The sequence below is a fragment of the Lissotriton helveticus genome, chromosome 3_1 (assembly GCF_964261635.1).
Source record: "Lissotriton helveticus chromosome 3_1, aLisHel1.1, whole genome shotgun sequence".
Classification (NCBI taxonomy): domain Eukaryota; kingdom Metazoa; phylum Chordata; class Amphibia; order Caudata; family Salamandridae; genus Lissotriton; species Lissotriton helveticus.
In genome coordinates, this window is record NC_136061.1 from 406,079,539 (window position 1) to 406,103,962 (window position 24,424).

The following is a 24,424-nucleotide window of genomic DNA, read 5'->3' on the forward strand; positions in this document are numbered from 1 at the left end:
CAAAAGGACTAATTTAGATGGAATTGGTATGGTAACTTGAGTGCTCCATTTTATTTTAAAAGTTGTTTCTCTGGGTGCAAACATTCACCCAAAATGAGGTCTCCTGGCGTTACTGAAAACAGTTTACGAGACCACAGCCACTGCAGATTTACAAAGCAGATCGAAAGTTTCCAATTTTGCCAAAAATAGGTTACACTAACAACAAGCATTTGCAATGCAATCGATCACGCCTTTGGGACCTTATATGTATTTAGCTATGCAGCACATTAGCCTGGGTGCTGAAACATTTAATGTTCTTTAACATGGAGGGAAAGTAAGCTCCAAACTGCGTTACACACCAGGTATGGGAACACTTGGAGAGAAATATTGCCGTTCAGCAGGAAATGGTATAGTCCAAAGCTCTGTTTTCAAAATAAAATCAGGGCCTTCGGTGGTCATATCACTGAAAATACAAGATTTGAAAAAAAAATTATTGGCTACTGGTGCTTGTGGAAAACAATTTCTATGAACTGGAATCTAGAGAATGCTAAAGTGATTCTGGTATTTTACTGACCTCTGCTGGTCGTTTTCTATCCAGACAGTTGAATAGAGGCAGTTGAACAGAAAAAAAAATCCCTAAGCGGAAGCATACAAGTCCTAGGGGTGATCTCTGGAGCCCACACAGTACATACAGATATAAATATATACTAATGTATATACAAGAGGTCTTGAATGCACGACCTAAAAAATTATGTAGGCTGTTGTCTCTGCATTGTAATTTTATCTGAGCCGGATCCATAACGCTTGAGGAGCAGAGGCTGTTTATAGCAGGTACAAAAGGTCTACCATTACTCGTCACTGGCCAAAATGTACTGTGCTGTTGAAACCCAAATTGAGCAAATTCCTGTCCTGGATTCTTAAATTTAGCACAGCTTTGTGTTTGTGGTCTATTTCTCAGCTTTGAGTCTTCGATTGTCCTTGTACAGGGTCAGTTGTATAAATGTTGTGCATGATTGCGGAGCCAGGATCATTTCATCTCAACTAAGCAGCCAATAAAAATGAAATTGCCAAGTAAAGACCCATTTTAGAGCATTGCAAAAGCGACCGGGCTCTAATAGTATAACAGTACTGAAGCCACTACTAGCTCCTTTCTAAAGTGATACTGACTTCCAGCTGACCCACCGACAGCAACACTAAACTCTGTCTAGTCAGCGCTTTGGAACGGCCAGACGATGGCACAATGAAAGCTGTCAGTTCTACACTCGCACAGTACTAGGAGAAACCATCCCGTAAACACTTGATTCATGCTCTGCAGCAGTTCTAAATCACCAATATTAGCGGTGAAACGTTTCGGAAAGTCCAAAAAGTAGTAACATAAAGAATTTGAAGGTATGAACTAGCTCACGTTGCCAACCCGTTCTTACCCTGTTCTGTTCTTTGATCAAATCCTTTCTAGATTGGCGAGAGCTTTTTCTTCTGGATTTACAGCATTGAACTGTGGGTCGTGAACAGGTGTCTAATATTTTCACATAAGTGACTGGGGAATATACGCAATTTCCCTCTTTAATTACAGCTGGTTTTGTTATATGATTGCATATGATTAAAAACAGGCATGCATTCGACCTACTCTTTTCGAAGTTGGATGAGAGTTCCAGTGTCATGTTTGACCCGTACATTTTAACAATACTGGTTACCGTGTTGCCTGAGCTGCGTGAATGATTCCAGCTTGAGCAGGATACCTGGTAATATAGCGTGTTACAAGTCCGTTCTATGTTAATCATAGGCGGTGATTTCAATGTTCTTCTTGACCCCAGGCAGGATCGTTCCAACCACCGTCAGGTGGTAGTGGCTCCAAAGACACGACATGCAATGAAGAATATGATCCTAGACCTAGGATTAATAGATGCTTGGAGAGCGAAAAATGGCCCGATCCCAGGTTATACCTATTTTAGTAAAAAACATGGCCATGCTTCGAGATTGGATTACATTCTATTGGACCGAGAAGGTTTGGAGTCAACGAAGAACATGGCAATTTTACCTAGTGTGTTATCCGATCATGCACCAATTCTGGTTACCTTTAATTTTGGAGGAGATAGGCCGAAAGTAAACCCTAGGTGGACTCTTAAGCGAGGGGCCTTATACGATCAGGAAGTTGTCTCTATGATAGATACCTCCTCTGTCAGTTTTTTTACTGACAATTTAGGCTCGGCATCCCTTGAATATGTATGGGACGCTTATAAGGCGTTTGTTCGTGGTCAATTTCTTAGCGCAATAAGCTCCTGTAACAGGAAAGAGGCTGCTAAGTTCAAAATAATAGAGGATAAGATCTCCTCTTTAGAAACACTAAGAATGAGCCTAAATGCGGAAGATGCTCCCCGAATTTCATCTGAAATCGATCTTCTACGCCAGGAATATCGGGGGCTCCTAGACCAGAAGGTTAAGGCTCAATGGGCTTCATACTCTATGGAGAATTATGAATTTGGAGAAAGAGCAGGCGCAGTGTTGGCAGGCAAAATAAGAGCCGATTGAGTCAAGAATAACATCAACAGGTTGATTATAGATGAACAGGGCACGATATCATGTCTGCAGATAGAGATGGAAAAAAAAAATGTTTCTCACTTCTTGGAGCTATATAAAGAAGAGCCTTCCAGCAGCTCAGTAAACGCCATGCGCTGGTTGGAAGATAAGGAACTACCAACGCTATCGGAGGATGGTCGTAACCTGCTGGATAGTCAATTTACAGAAGATGAGATTAAAATACAAATCAATAAAATACAAAAAAATAAAGCAGCCGGGCCTGATGCTTTACTGGGCAAGGTCTATAAAATATTCATAGATCTTCTAGCACCTAGACTGGGTGAATTATTTAACTTTCTTTATAGCCCGCATGGTAAAATTCCACCTTTTTGAAAAGATTCCACTATTGTCTTGTTATTAAAACCTGGTAAAGACCCTCTCAGGGCGGAGTCTTATAGGCCAATCTCCCTGCTAAACGCCGATAATAAGATCTTTACTGGAGTTTTGGCCGGGAGATTGGCCAGGCTGGCCCCGTCCCTGATTAATTCAGACACAAAAGGTTTTATTCCAGGGAGGCACATTCATGAGCTGACCCTCCAACTCATAGGCTGTATTGATCTGGCGGTGGCACCGTCGGAGCCACTGGCGGTGGCACGGTCGGAGCCACTGGCGGTGGCGGCATACGACGCTGCCTAAGGCGTTCGACCGCGTCAATTGGAGATTTCTGTGGGATGTCCTTAAAACTATGAGGTTTGGGGGGACCTTCAATAATACCCTGAGGAGTTGCTACGAGGGAGCCTCGGCAGCAATACTGTTGAATGGTCTGTTGTCTCCTCGATTAAGTGTGGGGAGAAGAACTAGACAGGGGTGCCCTATCTCACCCCTTTTGTTCAATCTATACATTGAGCCCCTGGCACAGGCTCTTAGATTGGACAACAGAGTCACCCCCTTTAGAATAAATGATTATTCCTCCCAACTGGCTCTTTATGCGGACGACTTAATGATTTACACCAGTAATCCGGCGGAGGTCTTCCCTAGAGTGGAGGCGATCATGCTGGACTATGGACAACATTCTGGTTATTTAATAAACAACACTAAAACTGAAATAATGTGCTGGGGAGTCGAGAATTGGGACGGCCCGCAAAGTAACCAGTTTAGATATCTGGGAGTCTTAATTACCTCCGACCTTAATAATATTGCAAAGGTCAATCTGACGAAGGTTATGAAGGATATTAGTTTGCTGTTTTTGAAATGGCAGAGCATCCCCTTGACGATTTATGGCCGGGTTAACTTGGTTAAAATGGTTATTTTGCCCAAGCTAACATATCTATTCAATGCTATACCCTTAACGTTCCAAAATAAACTTCTGGGGAATATTCAGGGGAAGATAGGTAGCTTCATTTGGGCAAACAAGAACGCCCGGATCTCATAGAAACAATTATAAAGGAGTCTACTAAAGGGAGGAATGGCGCTTCCGGATGTTCTTTGGTATTCTTTTTCTTTCCAATTAAAAAATATCCGTACCCTTTTAACCACCCCAGACGAAACTCATTGGGGCCAGACATTAAAGGCGATGCAAGATCTAGAAGGGGGGGGGGGGGGGGGGAGCGGGTTTTTTGTATAAATTCGGGTCCCCAAGATTCTTCAAAAAAGTCCGTCTAAAGGTCTTAAGATCAGCCTTGACTCTGTGGTGCAGACTGAAGCAATGTTGGGGTATAAAATATTATTCAGATCTGGCCCCCATCTGGGACTCCCCTGGCACGACAATATGCCTTAAGGACAGTCTTTCTCAGGCTGTTAGGAGTGCAGGTGTAGCTACCTGGTCAGACCTTGTCACAGCGGAGGGTGTTCTTCCGTGGGAAGTTCTGCGAGCTAAGATAGGGGATTCTTTTTCCCGATTTAAATACATCCAACTCCGCTCCTGGTATGTTACAGAGAAAGACAACATCGGTGGAAATTGGGATATTGAGGTAGCACTTCAGTCTGTGGGTGTTAGGAAGAAAGAGGTAGCCCTCTGGTATAGAGAATTGCTGAATTCGGAAGAGACCACAGCCACGCCTTTAAACCAGGTATGGAGTTCATCGGTCTTTGAGGCCTCTGCTGCTGAGCTTTATGAAAGATCTCTTAAATTCTTATATAGGTATGTTAAGTCGGCTTCATTGAAAAAGAACCACTATTTTGTATTAAATAGGCTGTATTTTACGCCAAAAAAAATAGCAAAGTTTGTGAGTCCCTCTCCTTTATGTCCAAGGTGTGATTTAGCAGAAGCGGACGATATTCACATGTTCTATGATTGCCCTGTGATTGGTCCCTTTTGGATAAAAGTGGGAAAGACACTGGATAGTGTTTTAAAAGTAAACATTGCATTGAATGGGGTGAGGGTAATATTTGGGTTGGATTTGGAAACTACTAATGAGCTCAGTGAGGAACAGACCGCCTTATTTTTCACTCTAATTATTATTGCTCGCAGAGAAATTTGTATGCTGTGGAAAGATCCAGCCCCCCCACTGCATGATAAATGGCTACAGTCTGTTCTAAAAACTGTACGGCTAGAGTTGGGGGCTATACATAATAGAAACACCATAGTCTGGCTCCCACTTTAGGAATGGGCACTCGAGCTGAGGTTGGTATCCGATTCTGAGATTGTCCAATGATTACACCGGGCCCCGGGATAAGGGGGTAGCCAGGTTGGCTTCGGGTGCAGCAAGGACTCCAACCCTGGGCGCACAGGAGAGAAAAAAGGGTCGCTGGTGTCTTTCTTTTGCAAGTGCCAATGGTGAGATGAGGACAAAAAAAAAAAAAAAAAAAAAAAAATATAGCGTGTTACTACTAATCACCTGTATTATATGTGTTTAAGTAACTTTCTTACTGGTGACCTCTTCAGTGTACCCCGAGACACCGTAATATTACAGAAATGCACAAATTGTGTGGCATAGCTGCGTATATCGGCTCTCCTAATGCCATGAGTTGAGTTCTTGCTTCTGTGTGCAGCTGGGATCCGATTTGTACCCCCGTTCGAAGATACGGGAGGCGCCAGGAGACAGCGCGCCAGCCGCGACCTGTTCTACACTGGCTGCCTGTATCGCATTAATGTATGTCCTGCTCCTAGATGTGAAGCTGGGCTCAAAGGGGGAGGGGCATGCCTCGATAGTGTGCTTGCTGTGCGTAAACTTGGTGGGCAAGGTTTAAATCCATACAGCACTCGCCGCCGGCGTAGGCGCTCGAGCTTCCAGGAACCCTCGCGGGACTGTTGCAGCCGGGATCCGCGGGCTGTTGCTGCCAAAGCCTCAGGCGAACCTAGTACTGAAAGAAGCTGCAAACGAACCCGTTCCTCAGACCGACGGCGAGCGGCTGGTAAAATAAAATGTGTCCTTAAAGTAGCACCAGTCCTTGGTGCGGATTCTTTCCAAAACTTTTCATTACATTGTGAGTTGCAGTACTGTCACCTTAAAACACTTAGGTTGGCAATTGTTTTGACACGAAGCTTTCGCTGAATATAGTTAATTTAAGGTGTCTTGCTCACACGCATGCGCACTTCGTTATTCCCACGCAGCGAAACAGACGAAGAGCCGCCAAAAAATATGCATTTTGTGGAGATGTTGCAGCCTCCGAACACGCTCTTCTGCTTCAAGATATCATCTCTTCACGTTACATTTAAAGGGAGGACACGCATCAGGCTCGTGATGTACAACGGGATCAAAATACAGCAACAAGCACGGTCTGCTTTCACTTTCGTCCGGAGCAAAACGATCTCTTGGCTGTACGGGGCCATGTGTTTAAACACATAGCTCCATAAAGATAAGAAATCGTTTACGACGAACGGAAAGCAGGCGAGCCCATCCAAGTGGGCCGTCTGAAAAAGCCAAAAGTACACAACACAAAAAGCTCTTTTCCAATGGCTGGCCACCGTTTAGCATAAACGGTGACGCCAGCCAATGCAAAAGAGGGGCGGGGCTTAAATCCCTTTACTGATACTCCTCCAAAAGAACATTAGTTACTTACCTGTAAACTGTGGTTCTCCAGTATTGGTGTCTTTCATAGATTCACATGCTTGAATATTCCCCGTCATCGAAGTGGGAGTCCCACGGTACATAAAATAGTAGTAAAATATATATATATATATATATATATATATATATATATACACACACACATATAGAAAATATATAATTATACATATACATATAAAATGTAATACATATAAAATATAGAAATAAAGTTAAAAGTACCATAGAACTAAAAAGGCCCATAGAAGCCTTAAAGGGAGAATTCACTTTAGTAACACATCAGAGTCATTATAATAGTCCACATTCCAGCCAATCAGGCAGCAGCACCCTCTAGAACCTTCTCGTCAGAAGCTCAGGCCCTCAGATTTTCGTAGCACCAAAGTGAGCCATAGTGCATGAGGAGAAGAGAGCCTCTGAGGGAAGGAAGGGTGGGTCGCATGTGAATCTATGAAAGACACCAATACTGGAGAACCACAGTTTACAGGTAAGTAACTAATGTTCTTCTGTGTCTTTCATAGATTCACATGCTTGAATAAGAATAGAAAGCAGTAAACCAATACATGAGTCATAAAAGGCAGTGAAAACCAAAGTAAGTAAAGTCAGTGCACATATGAACATAGCATACATTTAGACATATATATATATGACAGGAGGCGGGAAGCAACAGAGGCTCACCTTAGTTGAAAAGATTTCGTAGCACTGCCTGTCCCACAGCAGCATCTGCAGCGTCCACTGAATCCAGACAGTAGTGCCTCGTAAACGTGTGTCTGCTCGACCACGTTGCAGCTCTGCAGATCTGGAGCAGAGGCACTCCAGCAAAGAGGGCGGTAGATGATGCCACAGCCCTTGTTGAGTGTGCTCGCACCGGAGCAGAAAGAGGCTTTCCAGCCCGTTGATGGCAGAAGGAGATGGCAGAAGAAATCCATCTAGTAATGGATGGTTTAGTGACTGGTTGTCCTTTGCACATTCGGCATAGGCCACGAAGAGCTGGTCTGATTTTCGAAAAGGAGCGGTGCGCTGAATGTAGAATTTCAGGCAACGGTTTAAATCCAAGGAATGTAGAGAACGCTCAGCAGGAGACTGAGGATTTGGGAAGAAAGTCTTGAGAATGACAGGCTCATTAAGATGGAAATCCGTAGGAACCTTGGGGATACATTTTGGATTTGTACGCAAAGTAAGAGCGTCCTTGGAGAATTGAAGAAATGGAGGTTGAATTGTGAATGCTTGAATGTCACTTACTCGCCTGGAGGATGTAAACGCGAGTAGGAGAGCAACCTTCTACGTGAGGAATTTTAAGTCCGCTGAATGGATGGGCTCAAAAGGAAGTAGGAGGAGCTGAGATAAAACCAGATTCAGGCGCCAAGCAGGCGGCGGACGACGTATGGTCGGATACATTCGAAAGAGGCCCCTGAAGAAATGCCGGATAATTCGAGAGGAATACAGTGATGTGGAACCATCATGACGAAAGCGAGAAATCGCTGCCAGAAAGACTTTAAAAGTGGAATGTGAAAGTCCTGACTACGCTAGAGATAGGAAAAAAGGCAGGATTTGCTCTGGCTTGGCGTGCATCGGATCAAGGGCTTCCTTGTGGCACTAGACACAAAACCGCTTCCATTTCAATTGATATGTCTTAATGGTGGAAGGAGCGCGTGCATGAGCCAGCACTTCCCTGCACTCCGGAGCAATATTCAAATGTGAGAACTCATTGTGCTCACGTTCCAAGCATGCAGTTGGAGATATGCCGGATCCGGATGGCAAATCCGTCCCTGGTGAGCAGGTGAGGCAGAGGGCGAAGAAGAATCGGATCACACTGGGAAAATAGGAGGAGATCCGTGAACCATGGGCGACGTGGCCACCTGAGCGCAATCAGTATGATGTGACAGAGTTGAAGCCTCATCCTGTGCAACAGGCGCGGAACTAGAGGGAGCGGAAGAAAAGCGTAAATGAATTTGTTCGACCAATTGATCGAAAACGTATTCCCGCTCGACTTTCTGTGGGGATGCCGACTTGCAAAGCGTAGGCATTTGCGGTTGGTCGAAGTCGCAAACAGATCCATCTGTGGTTGGCCCCACTGACGAAAGAAGTACTCCAGAGTTGGTTGGTGGAGTTCCCACTCGTGATTGTCTGCAAGTGATCTGCTGAGAGAGTCGGCAAGGGCGTTGGAGACACCCGGCACGTGAACTGCTGTCAGGTGGACCTGATGGTGAATCGCCCATTCCCAAATTTCTTGCACCTGCTTGGAAAGCAGAAGAGACCTCGTACCTCCCTGTTTGTTGAGATAGTGCATGCTGGTGGTGTTGTCTGTGTGCACCAGCAGCGATTGGCCTTGTATTAGCCTCCGGAAAGATTTTAAGGCGAGGAAGATGGCCAAGAGTTCTAGGCGATTTATATGCCATGTGCATTGAACTGCAGTCCATTTGCCCTTGACCGACATCCCGTCGAGGTGTGCCCCCCAACCCTCCAAGGATGCATCTGTTGTGAGGGTAAGCGTAGGAGCTGTATCCTGGAAGAGCCGCCCGGCGGCGATGTTTGGAAGGTGAGCCCACCATTCCAATGCTGTTTGAGTGCGGGGGGTCAGGTAGAGTTTGTCGTTGAACGACCCCGAGACTTGTTTCCATTGTTTGTCCAACTCCTCTTGTATGACTCTCATATGAAGTCTGCAGTGCGGAATCAGATGGATGCAAGAGAAGGCCATGCCCATAAAGGATTTCAACATCCGGACAGAAACTGACCTTTTTGACCATCTTGAGTATGCGAACTCCTGTGAGACAAACACCTGTGCCAGACGAGAATTGATCAAGGCTCCTAGAAAGATTCTCTGTTGTTATAGGCGAAGATGAGACTTTTCCTGATTGATAGAAAGGCCCAAGGTGCAAAAAAGTGACAGGCAAGTCTGAGTGTGTTGCCTTGCTGCTTGATAGGTCTGAGCCTTTATCAGACAATCGTCCAAATAAGGGTAAAATTGAATGCCCTGCAGGCGAAGGAAAGCTGCGACCGGAGCCATGACCTTTGTAAAACCTCTCGGTGCCGAGCGAAGGCCGAATGGCAACACCTTGAACTGGAAGTGCTTCGATCCGACAGTGAAGCAAAGATATTTTCTGTGTTTGTGATGTATTGGCATATGAAAATATGCATCTTGGAGGTCGACAGTTGAGAGGAACTCCCCGAGATTGAGGTACTGTAAAATTTCCAGTAAGGTTAACATCCGAAATGTTTGTGATTTGATGAACTTGTTGAGGGCTCGTAAGTCCAGAATGGGACGCCACTCTCCCGACTTTTTCTTGATTAAAAAGAAGCGGGAATAAAAGTCCTTGCCCTGTTGGACTCGAGGAACCACTTCGACAGCCCCTTTTTTTATCATGATCTTGACTTGAGCCAACAGTTCTTTTAGATGAGCTGGGGGCGGGCCAGAGGGTTGGCGGGTGGGGGGAAATTTTGTAAATTCGAGAACGTGTCCCTTTAAGATGACATCTAGGACCCAATGATCCGAAGTGATATGTGACCAATTGTAGAATTTTTGAGAGATTCGACCTCCAATTTTCAGAGTCGGAGAACACTGTATCCTGGGGAAGTCACTGCTTTTTAGAGGTGGTACCACCTCTTCAGTTGTTTTTCCTCCGATAAGGTCTTGAATCGGATTGGCGATTTTGAGACTGGTAATTGTATCTCTGCTTGTTGTCGCCATAGGAACGATGCTGGGAGGAGCCACAAAAATTTGACGAGTTGCCTCTGCCACGTGCTCCCCGAAAAGGCCGCTTCCTGTATTGGAGGGTTCCCAAGGCACGAGCAGTATCCATGTCTTTTTAGATGGATTCCAGGGCATCGTCGACATGCTTGCCAAAAAGGGAATCACCATTGTATGGCAAGTCAAGAACTCTCGCCTGTACTTCAGGGCGAAAAGCTGTAGATTTGAGCCAGCCTTGGCGTCTTAAAACAGCAGCTCCAGCAAGTTGCCTGAATCCTGTTGAAGAAATGTCAACAGCACAATCAATAATCTCCGAAGAGATCTTCTCTCCTTCTTGGACAATTGTCTGGGCCTCAGCTCGGATGGAATCTGGAAGCTGGGTAACCAAAGCTGCAATTTCTGACCACATTTGACGGTCATATCTTCCGAGGATGGCCAGGGAGTTGGCCGCTCTGACCGTCGTGGCAGCCATAGTGGTGAATTTCTTTCCGATAGAGTCTAATCGGCGCCCTTCCTGGTCCGGAGGAGAAGTTAGCGGAGTGGCAGGATTACGCGACCGTTTCTGGGCCGCCTGCGTAATGACTGAGTCCGCCTTAGGATGTGAAACAAGGCATGCTCGTGAGTCTGTAGGCGCCTTGTATTTCTTGTCAAGGCGTGGCAGTACAGCCGGGATGGAATTTGGCCGCTCCATAAGTTTAAGACCCTCTTTCCAAATAAAATCAATAATTGGTATGGTATGGGTCTGCTTTAGAGGCTGGTCCTTGAAATCATAGAGGAAGCAATCTTGTTTTTGCACCTACAGGGTTAAATGGAAACGCTTGGCAGCACGTACCATTAGACTGCGGAAACTTCCGATGTCCACTGGCGGGGAAGCCAAGGGTGATGTCAGTGGCGTAGACGGAGTTTGAGCCCTATAATTATCCCAATCCGTGAGGACATCATCGTCATCTTGATCTGTGTCCTGATGCACATTTTCATTATTATCTGTATCCGGCTGTGGACGAACCGGTGATCTTGGCGTTACAGCAGGTACTGGAGCTGGCGCCGAAGGTTGAGGAGCAGGTGAAGTAGGCGCAGACGGAGGGAATCTGCGATTGTAATCGTCCAGCATATGTTGGAGGTTGGACACCAAGGAGAACGGTATTTGAGTCATTGGTTCCTCCTGAGGTGCATCAAACTGATCGACATGGACGGGAACGAGAGCACTCCCCTCCTCCTCATCGTCATCCTCATCTTCTTGGCACTTTATATTGAGTTCAGAGGGACTGGACGCAGGACGAAAAACGTCATCCACATAAGAACCATCATTGGAGTTCTCTTTTGCAGACTCAAATAGCTGTGCTGGAAGACTAGCACCACTTGTAATAGGACTCAAGTGTAGTGGAGCCGGGCGTTTGACCACTGAAGCTGTTACCAAAGCTGTTACCACTGTGAAAGTAGTTGCAGTAGCAAGCGAATGGTGCGTCGTAGATGGTATTGTCAAAGCGGGACCCGCTGACGAAGGTTTTGGAGCTGTCGACGGTGACAATGTTTTCCCCTTATCTTTCGTCGACGTAGATTTTTGCGCCGTCGACGGCGTTGTCGACGAAGAGGATGCTGTCGTCATTGGTTACGCCGTCGGCGAGGCAGTCGTCGACGAAGGTGGTATCGTCGGCGAAGACGGCACCATCGACGAGGTTGTCGCTGTCGACAGGCTGGCCACCGTCGACGATGATGTTGTCGTCGACTTGGAACGCGTCGACGAAGTCTTCGTCGACGAATGCTTTTTAGTCAGAGCCGTCGATGAGACAGGTTTGACGGTCGTCGGCGAGATTTTAATAATGGAGGAGATCGGTCTCACCTCTTGAAGCGTCGTCGACGAGGTAGAAGTCGTCGTCGTTGTCTTCGCTGACATTGAACATGTCATCGTCATGGTCGGTACAGCGGCCATGGATCTCGTAGTCGTCGACGGACGCGTCGACGAGCCGGCGCCGTTTTTGATGACGAGGGCACAGCTTGGGACTGCGATGCCAGAGAACCAGGTCCCGTAGGCATAGAGGCTGGCAGATCCCGTGGGGAGACAGTTTTAGAGACGTCGACGAGCTTCTTTCTCTTCAGAAAAGGAGAAGGCATCTCTGTCTCTGACCCACGCGTAAGAGAGGCCTTAGAATGGAATGAAGACACACTCTCCATATCAGAAGCTGGATTTTCTGAAGTCTTCAACTTCTGTAGCCACAGAAGGAGACAGGCCTCTCTGTCTTTCAAAGTCTTTGAAGAGAAAGTCCTGCAGAACTTGCAGTTCCTTACCTCATGATCCGGGTAAAGGCAGAAAATGCACTTACTGTGAGGATCTTCATGACAAAGGCGAAGCTTTCCACAAGAAGAACATGGCCTGAATAAAGATTTTTTAGCTGAAGACATCTTAAGAGTTGAAGTAAGCAAGAAAAGTAGAAAACTGAGCAGAGCTCAGGGAGACTCCCTTCACACGACCTGCGGTAGAAAATCTGAGGGCCTGAGCTTCTGAGGAGAAGGTTCTAGAGGGTGCTGCTGCCTGATTGGCTGGAATGTGGACTATTATAATGACTCTGATATGTTACTAAAGTGAATTCTCCCTTTAAGGCTTCTATGGGCCTTTTTAGTTCTATGGTACTTTTAACTTTATTTCTATATTTTATATGTATTACATTTTATATGTATATGTATAATTATATATTTTTCTATATGTGTATATATATTTTTCTATATGTGTATATATATATATATATATATATATATATATATATATATATATATATATATATATATATATATATATTTTTTTTTTTTTTTTTTTTTTTTTTATTTATTACTATTTTATGTACCATGGGACTCCCACTTCGACGACGGGGAATATTCAAGCATGCGAATCTATGAAAGACACCCCTAATACTGGAGAACATTAACTCCCACTGAGCGAACTGCGTATGTGCGCAGCCACGCCAGCCAAGACCTAAAAAGGATTGTTTTCCTTACAATTCAAAATGTTAAAAAATCATTTGCATGAATGGTCACCAAATTATACTATTGAACACATTCTCATCATGTTTCACAGGTAGACAGTTTACAATGAAAGGTGGCGTTTATGTTTTGGAAAGATATAAATACGGAAAACAATCTGTAAAGCCGAGCAGATATTAAACATTTGCACACCACCAAGCCCCTCAAGCAGCGTCTTTACACTCTCAATTCTCTTATAAAACATTGGTTAGGAAGAACGCATCTTTTAAAACATGGCCTCACTAAAACAAAAGGGCAAAATCATAACAGCTTTATATTAGCCACAAAATACTAGCACTGGGTAAGAAACAGATTCTATACGTGGTCACAATTAATGTGTATTTGTACCTTTTATTATGTGATCTGGATCACATGCAGATTTGGCGGGGCAGAGGAGATTTCAAACCAGTCTTGATCAAGAAGAGCACGGGGTGAGGGGGGTCTACATTTCTGCTTCATGTCGTCAGTACTTTCTAGATTCGAATGAATGAGCTAACTGGGCAGTTCTGAAAGGCTTGTAGGCCACATCGATCATCTCTTCTGGAATGGTGACCACAGACGGCATGCAAAGTTTTAAAACCACAACATTTCACCAGAGGTTCCACTTACTCTTGCCGCTTGCAGGAGGGGTGGTTGCCTCCGTAGGGCTCTCAGGGTTGCTGAAGGTCACGCTTTTGCCCGGTGTTCGTGCCAGCTCCGAAGCTGCAAAGCACATAAAATCTGTTATTACATCATTTTCATCCTCACCATACTCACTGAGAAAATGGCAGGAAAGGGAGAGCAGAATAATGCTTCACGAGCTAGGTAATCAAGCAGTAGAAGGCAACAATAATGAAAGCCATCAACTATTTTCCCCACCTCAGACAGGAGCTTGTTGGATCTGTACAGCAAATTGAGCAGAGTGAAGACCCTGACAGACATTTGGATAATAGAATTTACAACTCACAGAATGTTTTGTGCAGTGCACTTATGTGATAAAAGTTGTGAGTGAGGTCACGGCACACAGCTCTGGCGATGCTAACAGCTAAGAGCAGCAAACAAAACCTTTCATCATGACGACCTGCGAGGCCCTTGAGAGTTTTTTTCTATAGCCTGCAGTGCTACTTCGGCGTTTCTTTGCTTTACAATGGAGAATTTTGTTTTGTTCACAGAAAAGAAAAGCAGAACTAAGGGGCCAAATACTGATGGTAGTAGCAACACATAGCACTGCCCAGGAGGACGTTAGTTTCAAATGAGATGGAAATAACTTGGTTTCAACCGTTTCCAGATGGAGAGGGGTCTAGCTTTGTCCTGCTCAGGGGTGGCGGGGATGTCCGAAGGCTGTATCAGTAAAAGATTGTTGTAAGGGATGGCATTTTTGAAATGTTGGGATTTATAAATGAATTATTTCTTTAGTCGTTAGACCCCCTGAGATGGTCAAAGGTTTCGCTAAGTAAGGAGGGCCACTCAGAAGCAAGACATTACAAGTTTACTTTGGCTTGGACTAGAAGCCAACATAGTTAATTTAGTACAATGTGGTTAAGTCAGCATTGGCTAGATTTGCATTTTCTTTTGATAGAAAGAGTGTATAGTAGGCATCAACAAAATCTACCCTTACGAGAGAGTGTCCTCTAGTAAATAACAATAAAGCTCCCATTTTGGGTTGCCCATACGGTCTAAAGCACCAGTTGCTATTTCTGTATGGGGGATGATTTCAACACTTTGCCAGCTGTAGCAATATCTATTGTGGTACCAAAACTCAATTAGTACTGGCCGGATGTAAAGGAAATATGATCAAGAAATTATACAGATGTCTCGTTATTCAGTCTATTTCCTCCGATCAATAATGTTTTAGCACAAGGATGTTCAGGTGTCCAAACTCACTTATTTTAAAGTGTTTTATATAGTGCTGGCAAGACCTGAGGGTATCAGAGCGCTTTACAACATTGTCAAAGGCAGTATCAGTCAAGATTGATTACAATATAAAATCTTGTTGAATGACGAACCAAAACATTTCCTTGAGAGAGACAAACATATATATATATATATATATATATCATTCAAAGTTGCTCCAGAGCAAGGGAAATGCTACTCCACGAAGATAGGAAAACATTCCTTTTTATTGCACACAATCACGCTGGCAGCCCCAGTTCGAATCAGTTGCTTTTCCTTGACGCGTGGAGTAGCGTTTCCCTTGCTCTGGAGCAACTTTGAATGATTTAATGCGGCAGGCTCCGTGCCGCGGGAGAAGCACCGTCTGCAAACTGGAAATCAGGTCTGTGAGGCTGTGTCTTACCATAGCCGGTCAGCGCGAAGATATGCCTGAATGAAATCACGAGGGCAGCCTTGGAACCCACTGGAGGGCAATAAACAATTGTGCAAAATGATGGGGCTGAAAAAAAGTTGGGCAAAAATAACGGACCCTATTGAAAGGGATTATTTTGGACTTCAAATCCCAGCATACATCTTTATTGGAAGCAGATGCAATATGGGTAAAATGTAAACTTTTAAATACCAACCGAATCTTACCTGTGTCCCCTTCTCCTTAGGAATAAGCTGCAGGTGCAGCGAAACGCGTCAAGGAAAAGCAACTGATTCGAACTGGGGCTGCCAGCGTGATTGTGTGCAATAAAAAGGAATGTTTTCCTATCTTCGTGGAGTAGCGTTTCCCTTGCTCTGGAGCAACTTTGAATGATATATATATATATATATATGTACGCTCCCTTTCACACCAAAAAACGAGTCACTCTCAAAGCGGGTGCTTCAAACCGCGTTGGTGTCCGCAGTTAAACATGACAGCTCCAAGATCCCAAAAGATGCCCAGCCGGGTTACTCAGGAAAAATAGCACTCACAAGCACGGCAGTTGCTATTAGCAGGGGGTAGATTTATTCAGATAGACGCGTTTCGGGAGAGAACTCCCCTCGTCAGTATTTACATCTGAGAAACTGAATACTGTGCCCTTATCTATGTTTGTCATTATAGTAGACATAAACGAAGGACTAGGCAAAGCGCGTCGTAAGCGCCATCTTAAAATGTGCAAATACAATGATTTCAAAACATTGCTAGCAAATACATTACACCATCAATTAAGCCGTGTATCGGCACAATCATCATCTTGGTAATCATCCACATCGCTTCTAAATCAGGAGACCATTTGTATCCGAATAATGTGGCTAAGATGACTAAAACACAACTCCAGCCCAAGAATCAAGTCATAAGTAGGACATAAAACATCAGGCAAATCTCGCCGTGGATCGGCAATGGCAGCCCCTTAGGACTGCCAAACTTAAGGTGCAACAAAAAATGCAGCAATGTATGTTACATCTGTCAACAAAAATAACATCTTCAACCCCAAGTCACAACTACTGAAATACAAGAATACAATTCATCTCAAAATCATGATTTCATTACAATTTCAATGCACTATAACCAATCTTTGTCAACCCAAATGTGAGGCCAGTTCTTCTCCCATGTTCAATCCCTTGGGTGCTCTAGTCTCTAAGTCTATAATGTACCGGGACTCGAGTCTCCTTAATGCGAGCAATCTATTGCCCCCTCTCGGATTTTCTTCAACTCGGTCCAAACAAAAATACCTTAGAAGGTTCCTGTCACTATTGTGTCTGATGGAAAAATGGCGTGCCATGGGATATTTGAAATCCTTGTTTGCTATGGCCCGCATATGTTCTAATACCCTCAACTTGACAGGATTGATCGTGCTGCCTACATATCTCATCTTGCAGGGGCATACAAGACAGTAGACTGCATGGTCAGAGTGGCAAGACATAAATTTGCTAATCTTTTTCCCTCCAATGTGGCCAGGGACCTCATAGCTCAATGTTCTTTTGCTAGATACACAGGCCTTGCACTTACCGCAAGGAAAGAAGCCTTTGGCATCCTTTAAAGTACCCTGTCGCTTATCAATGGGTCGTAAATAGCTATGGACTACTTCGTCACGTAATGATCTCGCCTTCCTGTACGTGATTAATGGCATGTTGGGTATATCAGAGCCAATGATTAAATCTGATTTCAGAATATGCCAATGTTTTGACAGTACTGATCGCAATTTATAGGAATCCGCAGAATAAGATGTGATCATGCGGAATTTTCCTTCTGTGGTAGAAGCTGTTTTTTTAGCAAAAAGGCTAGAGCGAGGAATAGTTCTGACTTTATTCAGAGTCTCTCTGAGAAGATGGGGACTGTATCCTCTCGTCACAAATCTCTCCACACACTCCATGGCTGCTTTTTCAAAACACTCATTCTGGCTACAATTGCGCTTGAGCCGCAGAAATTCCCCGTACGGAATGTTGTTAATCAGTTTACGGGGATGGCTACTGGACGCATGTAAAACGCTGTTCCCAGCAGTAGGTTTGCGGTACAAATTAGTGCAAATGTGCCCATCATTTATGCTCACTTCCAGGTCCAAGTAATTAACTTTTTCCCTATTTACTTCACCAGTGAATCTCAAATGATGTTCATTATCATTGAGAATTTGAATATACTGATTAGCTTCCTCAATCGATCCATTCCACACTAGGAACAGGTCGTCAATGTACCTGCTCCATAACACCACCTTGGTGTTCCAGGTGGAAAGTCTGGGGGCCCACGCTACCTGCTCCTCCCACCAGCCCACGAATAAATTCGCGTAGCTGGGGGCGAAGCAGGAGCCCATGGCCGTACCAGTCAGTTGGCGGTACATAGTGTCCTGGAAGAGAAAAATATTATTATGCAAACAAAATGCAATTAGTTCTAGTAGCATCCTGTTATGCACTGCATATTTAAGCTCTCTCTTGTTGAGGAAGTACTCTATAGCATGGAGGCCCTGGTCATGATCTATACAAGTATACAAGCTTGTTATGTCCAGTGTAATCAGTATATAGGATGGTTGCCAGTCCACGAGTTCCACCTTCTCTATAAAGTCTGTGGTATCTCTGATATATGATCTCAAAGACAGCACAAAACTGAATAGATAGTGGTCTAAGAATTTGGAGAGGTTCTCCGTCAGTCCTCCCATAGAGGAGATTATAGGTCTCCCAGGGGGGTCATTGATGTCCTTGTGGACCTTGGGAAGGTGGTAAAAACAAGGTAACGTGGGGTTGGTAGTTTTGAGAAAAAGATATTCCTCCAGATCTAGCATCTGTTTGTCAAGCCATTTCTTGAGTAAAACATGAAGATCATTAATACTGGATAGATAATCTTGTTTCTTTATTACGGCATAGCAGGAAGCGTCCTGCAATTGACGCATAGCCTCAGCCACATATTTGGGCCTGGACATGATGACAACGTTGCCTCCCTTGTCGGAGGGTTTGCATACAATAGTTTTATCATCCATGATGGTCTTAATGGCTAATTGTTGTTCCTTGGTGGTATTGAATTGTGTTCTTCGGTTCCCTTGTGTAGTTCTCATGGCCATCAGGTCCCAGGTGACCACTTCGGAGAAAATGTCAATCGAATCCACCGCAGTCTGTGGAACAAATTTAGAAGCCAACTTGAAATTGCTCTTAGGTGCTGTCTGATCGATGTCAACATTAGCCAGTCTCTGAGTGAGGGTATTGTCTGTTGTCTCAGTTTCCATATTACACTCTTGCCTCAAATTATGTAAGACTTCACAGGCAGTGAGATCATTCACGGTTAGAAGGTCCGTATCCCTTTTACTCTGTCTCAGATGCTTGACTTCTTGAACCGTGGGTTTAGTTTTATGGAACTTATGCAATTTGATCTTCCGGACGAATTTGAACAGATCAATACGGGTCTGTGTATACTCCATACTTTTGTTTGGACAGAATGTCAGTCCTAACTTTAGAACAGACTCTTCTGCTGGAATTAAATGTCTCTCTGATAAATTCATAATGGTAAGTTGTTCTGAGGTGCCTACCACCTTCCCCTTCTTTGGCTCCTGGTAACCCTCACAGTTGGTTTGTTGTGGGTGTTGCCTCTGCCTCTTCCCTTTCCAGCCCCCTCGTCGGGTTTGTCTCCCGCTTCTGGGGGTTTGTTCTTGCCGTCTCTTAGCCAGCTTTCTCGGATGACCTTGAACTCCTGCTGAAAAGGGGTCTTCTTTGACAGGGGTTCAGGAGCAGTTGCCATGCCTGTTGTTTCGTCCCCAGATAATTCACTAGCAGTGACATCAGAGTCCGATGTTTCCACTCTGGCTTCTCCGGTCACATTTGGCATTTGATCTTTTCTAGCAACTTCTTTTCGTGGTTGATCGTATTTCTTTGAAAATGTCAGCACACTTCCCATAGCATAATCCCGTTCGTCACGGTCAAATTTTTCTTGTTTTCTTAGTTTGATTTTGGTTTCATATTTCTGCAGTCTCTTCTTCATACTCGCTCTGAGGAGATCTTGTTCCTCCTTATTGGTGTTCTGTGCAATAGAACTCTCCAATTCTTCAATTTCCTTGATTGTTTTGTCGCGATCACTCCATGCAAATTGGACTAAAATTTCTAACATGCCCTTGCATGATTTGGCTATATGAGTAGCCCAAGTTTCTAGCAGGAGGGGGTCTGGGTTCTCATAAGCAGGGACAGTAAAAATTCTCAATCCTCGAGGGACCCTCTGCACCTCAATATAGCCCTGCAATGAGGTACCCTCCCACCACTTGCGAAGTTCGCGTTCGTATAATTTTTCCAACTTGTGAAACTGGGAAGTTAGAGCGCTCGGAATTGTCATGGTATTAGTCGGTGGTGGCTTGGAGACATCCGGGTGTTTATTTTTGAAGATGTCAACAGCTGCGTCCCGTCGTTCAGACATATTAAACATGATTCAGTGGTTCAGTTGGAGTGGTATCTGATCCCAAAGTCCAACTCACACCCCCGCTTTCCAACAACTGCCGGCTCTCGCTTAACCGCTTAAAACAAAATATGAAAGTACTTTAGGGTCGCGTAATCAAAAAGCAGGCTTACCGCTCTGAAAGATAGCCGGCAAGACGCGATCCCTTCGTCTGTCAATCCGGAGTGTGGCTGAGGCTATGCGTCAATTGCAGGACGCTTCCTGCTATGCCGTAATAAAGAAACAAGATTATCTATCCAGTATTAATGATCTTCATGTTTTACTCAAGAAATGGCTTGACAAACAGATGCTAGATCTGGAGGAATTTCTTTTTCTCAAAACTACCAACCCCACGTTACCTTGTTTTTACCACCTTCCCAAGGTCCACAAGGACATCAATGACCCCCCTGGGAGACCTATAATCTCCTCTATGGGAGGACTGACGGAGAACCTCTCCAAATTCTTAGACCACTATCTATTCAGTTTTGTGCTGTCTTTGAGATCATATATCAGAGATACCACAGACTTTATAGAGAAGGTGGAACTCGTGGACTGGCAACCATCCTATATACTGATTACACTGGACATAACAAGCTTGTATACTTGTATAGATCATGACCAGGGCCTCCATGCTATAGAGTACTTCCCTCAACAAGAGAGAGCTTAAATATGCAGTGCATAACAGGATGCTACTAGAACTAATTGCATTTTGTTTGCATAATAATATTTTTCTCTTCCAGGACACTATGTACCGCCAACTGACTGGTACGGCCATGGGCTCCTGCTTCGCCCCCAGCTACGCGAATTTATTCGTGGGCTGGTGGGAGGAGCAGGTAGCGTGGGCCCCCAGACTTTCCACCTGGAACACCAAGGTGGTGTTATGGAGCAGGTACATTGACGACCTGTTCCTAGTGTGGAATGGATCGATTGAGGAAGCTAATCAGTATATTCAAATTCTCAATGATAATGAACATCATTTGAGATTCACTGGTGAAGTACATAGGGAAAAAGTTAATTACTTGGACCTGGAAGTGAGCATAAATGATGGGCACATTTGCACTAATTTGTACCGCAAACCTACTGCTGGGAACAGCGTTTTACATGCGTCCAGTAGCCATCCCCGTAAACTGATTAACAACATTCCGTACGGGGAATTTCTGCGGCTCAAGCGCAATTGTAGCCAGAATGAGTGTTTTGAAAAAGCAGCCATGGAGTGTGTGGAGAGATTTGTGACGAGAGGATACAGTCCCCATCTTCTCAGAGAGATTTTGAATAAAGTCAGAACTATTCCTCGCTCTAGCCTTTTTGCTAAAAAAACAGCTTCTACCACAGAAGGAAAATTCCGCATGATCACACCTTATTCTGCGGATTCCTATAAATTGCGATCAGTACTGTCAAAACATTGGCATATTCTGAAATCAGATTTAATCATTGGCTCTGATATACCCAACATGCCATTAATCACGTACAGGAAGGCGAGATCATTACGTGACCAAGTAGTCCATAGCTATTTACGACCCATTGATAAGCGACAGGGTACTTTAAAGGATGCCAAAGGCTTCTTTCCTTGCGGTAAGTGCAAGGCCTGTGTATCTAGCAAAAGAGCATTGAGCTATGAGGTCCCTGGCCACATTGGAGGGAAAAAGATCAGCAAATTTATGTCTTGCCACTCTGACCATGCAGTCTACTGTCTTGTATGCCCCTGCAAGATGAGATATGTAGGCAGCACGATCAATCCTGTCAAGTTGAGGGTATTAGAACATATGCGGGCCATAGCAAACAAGGATTTCACATATCCCGTGGCACGCCATTTTTCCATCAGACACAATAGTGACAGGAACCTTCTAAGGTATTTTTGTTTGGACCGAGTTGAAGAAAATCCGAGAGGGGGCAATAGATTGCTCGCATTAAGGAGACTCGAGTCCCGGTACATTATAGACTTAGAGACTAGAGCACCCAAGGGATTGAACATGGGAGAAGAACTGGCCTCACATTTGGGTTGACACAGATTGGTTATAGTTCATTGAAATTGTAATGAAATCATGATTTTGAGATGAATTGTATTCTTGTATTTCAGTAGTTGTGACTTGGGGTTGAAGATGTTATTTTTGTTGACAGATGTAACATACATTGCTGCATTTTTTGTTGCACCTTAAGTTTGGCAGTCCTAAGGGGCTGCCATTGCCGATCCACGGCGAGATTTGCCTGATGTTTTATGTCCTACTTATGACTTGATTCTTGGGCTGGAGTTGTGTTTTAGTCATCTTAGCCACATTATTCGGATACAAATGGTCTCCTGATTTAGAAGCGATGTGGATGATTACCAAGATGATGATTGTGCCGATACACGGCTTAATTGATGGTGTAATGTATTTGCTAGCAATGTTTTGAAATCATTGTATTTGCACATTTAAAGATGGCGCTTACGACGCGCTTTGCCTAGTCCTTCGTTTATGTCTACTATAATGACAAACATAGATAAGGGCACAGTATTCAGTTTCTCAGATGTAAATACTGACGAGGGGAGTTCTCTCCCGAAACGCGTCTATCTGAATAAATCTACCCCCTGCTAATAGCAACTGCCGTGCTTGTGAGTGCTATTTTTCCTGAGTAACCCGGCTGGGCAGCTTTTGGGATCTTGGAGCGGTCATATATATATATACACACCAGAAGAGAAAATTGACGGCGGACTAATGCTTCTGCACCTCACGCTAGTTTCAAATGTAGTGAAAGTCCAGCGCAACAAGCCTGGGCAGCAGCAGTCAGGTGACGCCTCTCTGGTTCAGATCCTAAATGAAGTAAGGGATGGGTGTGCGCCAGGTAGTACACTACAGAGAATTGATTGATTGATTGATTGTACACTTATACCGCGCATACTGTCACCCTACGCCTACGGGCATCCTGGCGCTTCAGACAGCAGACTTAGACCCAGATGGAGCAGGTCGCAACAGAACATTATGGGAAGGGCAGAGCTTACACCTTAGGGAATAGCCAGGTCTTCAAGTTCCTACGGAACTCAAGCAAGGAGTTGGCTTGTCTAAGGCTCTGGGGAAGTTCATTCCATAACCGTGCGCCAGCCACACTAAATTCCCTGCCTCCTAGCCTCGAGCGTTTGAACCAGGGAATCGTCAGCAGGAGCGGAGGAGCGGAGCTGTCTCGTCGGGCGATACCATGAGAACCTTTCCTGAAGGGGGATGGGACCTTGCTTATGCGCCGCTCTAAAGACCAAGCATAGGGTCTTAAAGTGGACCCTCTCCCTGATCGGCAGCCAATGAAGCTCTTTCAAGGCCAAGGTAGAGGAAAAACTCCGTAACCTACCAAGGGCCAGTTTGGCTGCAGCAGATTGGATTCTTTGCAGACCCTGAAGAATGTAAGCAGGGGCCCCCAAATAAAGGGAGTTGCAATAATCCAGCCTGCTTCCCACAATGCTACTTACTACTAGAGAGCGAGCCTCTTTAGGAAGAAAAGGGAGTATTTTCCGTAACATACAGATTAAGGCAAAGCATACACTGGCGGCCTTGCTAGCCTGAGATCATCACCCCCAAATTGCGAACCTTCCTGACCGGTGTTAAAGGTTCCTCCCCTGGTGTAAGTTTAAAGTCGGATGAAAATGGTTTAGCCAACCTGCCTGCAGAACAAAATACTACCTCGGTCTTTCCGCTGTTAAATTGTAGTGAGTTCCTCCTGAGCCATTCAGTCGTCTGCCGCATGCAATGCTGGAATGCCTCTAGAGATAATGCATGGTCCCCTTCCAAAGAGAAGGCTAGTTGTGTATCATCGGCATAATTGACTAAACAGACCCCGAAGGACTTTATGATGGAAAGCAAGGGTTGCAGGTAGACATTGAATAGAATGGGGCTGATTGCAGAGCCCTGTGGCACCCCATGGGTGACTAGCGATTTACCTGAGGAGAATGGAGCTAAGTTTACCATCTGCTGTCAGCCTTCGAAATAAGATTGAAGCCACAGCAACGCCCGGCCCTTCACTCCTATCCTCTTCAATCTTTCCACTAGTATGAGATGGTTCACCGTGTCGAATACGGCCGACATATCGAGAAGTACTAAAACCGTGGCATTCCCGTTGTCGGCACGCATCCGCAGGTTGGCCATCATGGAGGTCAGAGCTGTCTCAGTCCCATGTCCAGGGCGAAAGCCAAACGGGTCTTTATCTAGAAGACTGTTCTCCTCCAAGAAGCGAGACAGAGACCCACCGACCACCTTCTCTAGTATCTTCACCGGATAAGGGAGAAATGAGATCAGTCTAAAATTCGCCGGTATTGACGGGTCCAAAGAAGATTTCTTAATTAGTGGAGGCACCACCGCCAGTTTCCAGCACTCCGGGACTATTCCTTATACCAAAGACTGATTGCAAATCTGCCTCAGCCATGGAAAGGTATTGCGCCAAAGAGATTTCCATACCTTGTGGGGGAGAGGATCAAGGGGGGAGCCGGAGGATACTTTGTCTCCCAAACAGGCA

The 24,424-nt window shown here is 44.8% G+C and overlaps 1 protein-coding gene across 3 annotated transcripts in view; it reads right to left on the minus strand.

Annotated features, from left to right (window-relative positions):
- Positions 1-24,424, minus strand: part of ORC2 (origin recognition complex subunit 2) — a 334,428-nt gene that overhangs the window by 250,875 nt on the left and 59,129 nt on the right. For all 3 annotated transcript variants that reach the window (XM_078680185.1, XM_078680186.1, XM_078680187.1), the window contains one exon: positions 13,813-13,905. In XM_078680185.1, the coding sequence (XP_078536311.1) occupies positions 13,813-13,905 (93 nt within the window). The remainder of the gene's footprint in view (positions 1-13,812; positions 13,906-24,424) is intronic.